Genomic DNA, 7,072 nt, shown 5'->3' with positions numbered 1-7,072 from the left:
TGCCTAACTATGTTTGGTCACATAAGATTCTGAAGGGTACTGTGACAATTGTCAAGAATGATTTCTGTTTAAAAAGCAGTGGCGAAATCAGATCACGCCTAGTGTTTATAATGCGGGCTATAATTTTGCCACCTGCTGCTTTTACTGAAGTTTCCAGTGTGGTGTTTAGAGTTGGCTTTGGTCATGAGAGGTAACCCAGATTTGTATTCTCTGATGCTGCCAATCTTTTGGCAAACATCCTTTAGGTATCAGTTGTGCTAATTATGTTTTGTTATTCTGTGTAGCTTCTGTAGACAGAATTAGGGGCTCCTCTTGATGTGTGTAAGATGTGGTTCTTTCAGTATTGTAGAAGAGTTGGTTTATGGTGTGAATGTCTTTTGAACTATGAGGGTTTAATATTAGACCTGGGCGGTGTCAGGTTTTCAGCACTGCAATCTGGTGATAACACTGCAATGAGGCAGTTTCACCCTGGTACCAGGGATGATGAAGATTGCTCCCCAATGCTAGGGGCAGAGAGAGTTTTTCTCCCCAACATGCTGAGTGAACAGGCTGCCTGATCCAGGTTTCTTGCTGGAGCTTCCTTGTGCTACTCAGCTGTGGGGTGCAAAGGCTCCTGCCCCCCAGCTGAGTGAGCCCCGATGCCTCTCTGGCTCGTGTGCAATGCATCGTGGCTCACTCAGCTGGGGAGTGGGAACAGTTTAATGCAGCCCCCACTCTGGCTCGTATGTTGGGGGGGCTTCTTTAAACTGCTCCACTGAGGAGCATGTGGCTTCCTATGCCTCTGTGGAGCAGTTCAAAGACGACAAGGGAGGAACAAGCTGTATCGGCCTTAGCGATGCAGCCAGCTCCTCCTCCTGTGGTATGATGGGCAGAGCACAATGGCAGCTTGACCCGACAGTATTCATTATTTTATTACAGTCGTACCTTGGGAGTCGAATGGAATCCGTTCCAGAAGTCAGGGCGGCTTCTGATTCGCTGCTGGAAGCTCCTGCAGCCAATCGGAAGCCCTGTCAGACGTTCGGGTTCCAAGGAACGTTCGCAAACCAGAACACTCACTTCCAGGTTTGCGGCGTTTGGGAGCCAAATCGTCCAAATAGCAAGGCGTTCGGGATCCAAGGTACAACTGTATACCCCACCCACCTGACTCGGTTTCCCAAGCCACTCTGGGCGGATTGCAGTATATCGCTGGTGGAACTGCTGCTGCTACCAGTGGCCTGATGTTGAAAGCAGCAATGGTGGCAGAGAGACACGGGAGCGGTGTTGGTTTCACCCACGATATACTGCTGGGTGAAGCTGCCGTTGCGCTCTGCCCCTGGTTGATGTATCAATACATCGGCCAGGCCTAGTTAACATGCCACTTGTTCACTTTATCACCCCCCACTCACCCCTCCCCTTGGTGTTGAGGACAATAAACCCCAAGCTAGAGTAAACCATGAGGTCAGAGTCCAAAACGTACTTTTATTTTATAAAACGAGTGCCCGCTTTAGCCCAGCCCCAGTGCTGCAGATGGCTAGGAAAGTCCTCTGCCCTCCCACCAGAGGAACAGCATGCACAGTGGGATTCACAATCTTATCTCCCCCACCATCCCATGGCTAACAATCAAAAGTGCCGGAAGAAAGAAGAGAAGCTAAAACTGGGGTGGCTGTGTACATACACACATATATATGTGTATGTGTACATACACACACACATATATATAGAGTTGCATATTTCAAGCATCTGAGTTTGAAATGGATGTATTTTCCCGATCCAGGCAGGATAGGTCCAGCTTCTGTGTCTTGCTTTTGCTCCAGCCTGCTGCAGAGAATTCATAAGCTTGCGTTTCAGTTCTTTCTTCCCGTCCCTGTGTTGACAGCTGCTGCAGCCCTCTCTTGAAATGCCATATGGGGGCTTTTTGGCTCCTCCCCCCCCCAGCAAGTTAGCACCCAGTATTGCAAGACATTCCCCCCCCCAATGTTTCCAAAAGCAGACTCACAGGCCCGTGCCTTCCTCCTCCGGCCAGCAGGGGGCGCTGCACACAGACCCATCATCCCCAGTACCAATCAGCACCATCTCAAGGCTTGAGGAATCGCAGGCTTGAGTCCTGGAAGTTTTGGTTTCCGTGAGGCCCGTAGGGTCTGTGGGGGAGCAAGCTCGGGAAAGGGAGCTCTCTCTTTGGAGCTGGCTTGGCAGCTGTGCATTGCTTCCCTGGTCCTTGGATCCGTGCCCCGCCGGCGAAAGGGGCACCGTCTCGGAGTCCTTGCCCGGCCCCCGTGCCCAGTACATGCCGGGCCAGGGCGAGCTCTGTCCGGCCGGCGGTGCCCACATCCACTGTACCCTGCCACAGGCACCGTTGGGACAGGGGGCGGGTGGGACGCTGTGGGGGCAGAAGGCGGGCGGGAGTCCTGTGTCTACTCGGAGCGGACTTAGCAGAGGCGTGGCAGGAGTAGCATCTGCATGAGGAAAGGGCGTGTAGGCGGAAGGGTCGGCCCGCGAGTGCGTCGGCGTCTGGGAGAGAAGGAAGAGTTGCACGGCCTGGCGAAGGGAGTGCAGGCCTTCGCGCATTTGCTGAACCTGCCCAGAGAGCTCGGCCACCTGGGAAGCGACACAAGGAGAAACCGGGTATTAGCAGCCTCTGTTTGCTTATACTCTTCTCTTGGGCGCAATAGCAACCTGGAAGTGGGGTAGGGCTTGGGCCATACAGTCGTACCTCGGAAGTCGAACTGAAGCTCCTGCAGCCAATCGGAAGCCCCGTCAGACATTCGGGTTCCAAAGAACATTCGCAAACCGGAACACTCACTTCCGGGTTCGCGGCGTTCGGAAGCCAAGGTATGACTGTATCTGGTTTTCAACGTTGTGATACATCAGCAGCTAAATGCTGTGATACATTCCAGACTTTGTGATATATTGGTGTATCTTGGCTGCTTCTTCCTCCCCACCTTAGGGAGGAAGCGCCCATATCTCTCCAGTGCCCATACCTCTCCTAGCGGGCGCACAGTTTCCTAACTCCTGATTCCAGGAGGAAATACATAGCCCACCCTCCTGCCTGAAGGCAGCCACTGTGCCAAGTGCACAGAGCCTGTCTATTTTCACATGGGCGGGCCACCTCTTTCTCCCTGGAGGCCTGCCCATGTGAAGGCAAATGAGGCAATTGTGCCTGCTGGAGGAGGGGGGCTTGAACAGCTGATAAGCAGGCTTGCTTAAACTGCCCGCTTCTCAGATGATCAAGCCCCCACCTCGCAGGTTAAACTGCTCCACTGAGAGAAGCGCTTTGACGAAGCTGCCTGCCAGCTGCTTCTGAGTCTCTCTGGCACCAGAGGAGCACCTGCTGTTTCACCCGTGATATACTACTGGGTTGGCTGGGCAATAGATCCGAACTTAAGAATGGAAAGCGTAATGCTGGTGGTCAACAAAAGGTTTAAAGACTCTCTCAAGGCAAATTTTTAAAAATGTAGTACAGTGGTACCTCGGGTTACAGACACTTCAGGTTCACACTCCGCTAACCCAGAAATAGTACCTCGGGTTAAGAACTTTGCTTCAGGATGAGAACAGAAATCGTGCGGTGGCAGCGGGAGGCCCCATTAGCTAAAGTGGTCCTTCAGGTTAAGAACAGTTTCAGGTTAAGAACGGACCTCCGGAACGAATTAAGTTCTTAACCTGAGGTACCACTGTATAAACACCAACAATTGGGAAACACTGGCCTGCAAGCGCTCCAGTTGGAGAACAGCCTTTACCAAAGGTGTCATGGGCTTTGAAGACACTCAAACTCTGGACGAAAGGGAGAAACATGCTAAGAGGAAGGCACGCTTGGCAAACCCTCACCGTGATCAGCTCCCACCCGGAAACCAATGTCCCCACTGTAGAAGGACGTGTGGATCCAGAATTGGCCTCCAAAGTCACTTACGGAGTCATTGTTAGAACCATGATTATGGAAGACAACCTTACTGAGCTACGAGTGATCACCAAAGAAGAATATCGCCCAGGACCAGTGTGGGAGGGGAGACTGCAATGACAGCTTCACTCAGCAGTATATCGCTGGTGAGAAACCACCACCACACTCTGCTCTGTAGAGGGAGAAACAAGCTGTATCAGCGAGGTGCCAATACAGCTTGTTCCTCCCTCTTTAAACTGCTTGGCTGAGGAGCACGCTGCTGCCCTTGCCTCAGCCAAGCAGTTTTACGGAGCCCACGGCAAGGAAGGGGGCTCCGTTAAAGTGCTCCCCCTTCCCAGCTGAGACCCCCGACCCTGCTTGCACATGAGTAGAAGCAGAGCTACCGCCTGGCTGCCTTTGCCAAGGTGGGTGTGCTGCGCCTTTCCTCCCAGAAAGACAGAGCCCATCCTCCTGGTGGAAGGCAGCCAGGCAGTGTAGGGACTTGTTGATGCTGCTGGCAGATCCAGTGCTTGCCAGCAGCCCCTCTCCGCAAGGTGCAGATAGGGTGGCTTTGCACCCCACGCCTTGTGGACTTTGCCTGGGAGGGTGGGCTGCGTCTTTCCTCCTGGGGTGAAGGACACCCGCTTCCCCCCCCCCCCAGACGAAAGAGGTAGTGCACCCGTGCAGGCGAAGGCAGTCAAATACACAGAACCTGACAGACTCCCACCGCTTGGTCAGTCTTCGGGGAGTGGGGAGCAAGCAGGCAAGGTAGCTCACCCGCCCCCTGCAAGCGTTGGGGGGCTTGGGGCAGGAGCTCTTCCATCCCCCAGCTGAGCAGCAGCCTGGGGCCAGCTGTATTGGCCGCAGCCCACAAGGCCCTGGAGTATCCCTAACCTTCGGCCCTCCAGATGTTTTGGACTACAGTTCCCATCATCCCTGACCACTAGTCCTGTTAGATAGGGATCATGGGAGTTGTAGGCCAAAACACCTGGAGGGCTGCAGGTTGGGGATGCCTGGGTTAAAGCGCCTCGGCTCCCGCGGTGAGAGCTGTGGCGGTTTCCCCAGGCACCTCGCCGGCTGCGGCCAATGCAGCTTTTTTCAACATCAGGGTTTATTGCCATTTGGCTGGTGATAGTTGAAAGCCCTACTGGCGGGTGAAGCCACCATCACGGTCTGGCCCTCATACCAGTCCTGGGCAATGTATCAATACATTGCCCAGGCCTGTATATGAACCACTTTAAAGACATAAACACAAAAAAACCTTACCGCTTGACGCAGTTTCTCAATGGTGTCGGCACCAGATAGCTCTGGGGGGATTGTGAGCAGGCCGCTGTCTGTAAGAAGAGAAGCGGACTGGTTTAGCAAAGGCATGGGAAATGAAGCCCACAGGAGCTCACTGACTTGTGTGCTGCTACCACGTTTTCCTAATTATCATGCCTTGTTCCCCGTAAGGCCATGCAGAATGGTTTACCTGTGCCAGGTGAAGGGCTGCTGTAGTCCGGGCCCGAATGACCGAGGCGGAAACTAAACATGGGTTTGTCGGAACCGGATCCGTCTTCTATGCCGTCTACAACCCTTCAGAGGGAGATAGGAAGGGGGGGAAGAGCATGTCAAATACAGCCCTAGGAGGATGGAATTCTATATCCCAGATCCCCAAGCCTGTCCCTACGGAGTAACCAGAAGACTCCAATAAGCTTACATTCCAATAATGGGACAGAACACATTGAGAGGGGCAGGGCAGGTTCTTAGGGGACAAGTGCCGCAGGTGGCTCAGGTACGCCAGATGGGGACTAAGAGCACATGGGCAGCAGATGTTTCCTGCAGGACAAAAACCCTTCCATGCCCCCTCTCTGTGAGAACTCAAACGCTGGGAACTCTCCAGCGGCGTCTATAGAAGCACGTTATTCATCTGTTATACTGTATCAGTCGCATTTTACACTGAAGCGTCTCAAAGCAACTTACAGGATAAAAATAGAAATAACAGGGATAAAAATAACAAGGAACATTAAAACCAAATATAAGAACAGCAATAAAACAAACCCTAAATTGTGTGTCTGTTTTTGTGTCTAAAACAACTCCTACCACCCCGCTTCATGCCTGTGATTTCTTTTTATTCCCGTCCTTTAACTGGTTACCCTCCATATTAAAGACCAAAGGGCCTGGGTAAATAGAAGTATTTTTGCCTGCAGTTTGAAAGCATACAATAAGGGTGCCATGCATGCGTCCGAGGAGAGGACACTCCGTAAGTTGGAAGCCACGACTGAAAAAGCCTGTTCTTGTGTCCTCACCCTCTGCAACTCCCTTGGAGACATCCCACTGAGAAGGGTGTCAGATTATGAATGCAGTGTCCGGATTCATGTTGGGAGAGATGGTTCTTGCAGGTTCTGAGCTGCCTGTGGGTTTTATAGGTCAAAAGCAGCACTTTGAAATAAGCCTGTAGACTAATTGGTAGGCGTTGCAGTCATGCCAACATTGCTGTTACACCTGCAGACCATCTTGCCCTGATCAGCAATCTGGCTGCTAAATTCTGCACCCGCTGCAGTTTCAAAGGCAGTCCCACATATAACACACTGCAGTAATCTTACCCAGAGATTGTCAGAGCCTAGACAACAAGCTAGGCTATCCCACGCCACTGCCTGTGTTCTCCATTCAACTGCTCTGTTCATCATCTTGTCTGTCTTTGCGTGCTCCTTACCTGGGGCTGAGGTCTGGGGGGCCACTGCAGGGAGCTGTATGTAGCCGCAACGCCGTGGGACGTGAGGAAGTTTCAGGAGGTGGGTGGCGTGGAAAGCCTGGCCGTGGCGGGTGATTGCTGTGGCCTCCAGCGGAAGAGGGGAGCAAGGGGCTGGAGGGCTCGTCCACAGCCTCTGTGGGCAAGCACGGAGTTCTGCGGCGTGAAGGGAACGAAGTATCAGAGTCCTTCCCCAAGGTGGAAAGCAATGCAGTGGGTGCCCTGTTGCTCAGCGATGGGGTCTCAGCCTGCAAAGGAAGGAAAAGCAGATGCAACCTTTTTCTATTGCCGCATTTACAACCTGCTGCCTTCTCTGAATTGTCCCCTGCAAAAGGGGGAAATGATTAGACACTGACCTATAGAACATAAGGCAATGAGATGATTCTACAAGAGAGATGCATGTGCAAGAGAAGCCCAAACCAATTGTGACTTTCTCTGCATTTGCACGCAGCAGAATTCTTGCATCCAGGAGTGACATTCATTGCAGTGTT

At 52.6% G+C, this 7,072-nt stretch overlaps 1 protein-coding gene across 1 annotated transcript in view; it reads right to left on the bottom strand.

Annotated features, from left to right (window-relative positions):
- Positions 1-1,438: 1,438 nt before the first annotated feature.
- The window catches only part of KCNH3 (potassium voltage-gated channel subfamily H member 3), a 68,963-nt gene continuing 63,329 nt past the window's right edge, over positions 1,439-7,072 (bottom strand). Inside the window, exons 12-16 of the mRNA XM_081181279.1 lie at positions 6,546-6,829; positions 5,322-5,425; positions 5,117-5,184; positions 1,683-2,574; positions 1,439-1,642 (exon numbers count right to left, since the gene is read on the bottom strand). Of these exons, the coding sequence (XP_081037405.1) occupies positions 1,972-2,574; positions 5,117-5,184; positions 5,322-5,425; positions 6,546-6,829 (1,059 nt within the window). The 3' untranslated portion in view covers positions 1,439-1,642; positions 1,683-1,971. The remainder of the gene's footprint in view (positions 1,643-1,682; positions 2,575-5,116; positions 5,185-5,321; positions 5,426-6,545; positions 6,830-7,072) is intronic.

This window comes from Podarcis bocagei, assembly GCF_964188305.1.
Source record: "Podarcis bocagei genome assembly, chromosome: 2".
NCBI classification, from domain to species: Eukaryota; Metazoa; Chordata; class Lepidosauria; order Squamata; family Lacertidae; genus Podarcis; species Podarcis bocagei.
The sequence above is the reverse complement of the archived record's forward strand: the minus strand, read 5'-3'. Positions and strand labels throughout refer to the sequence as shown.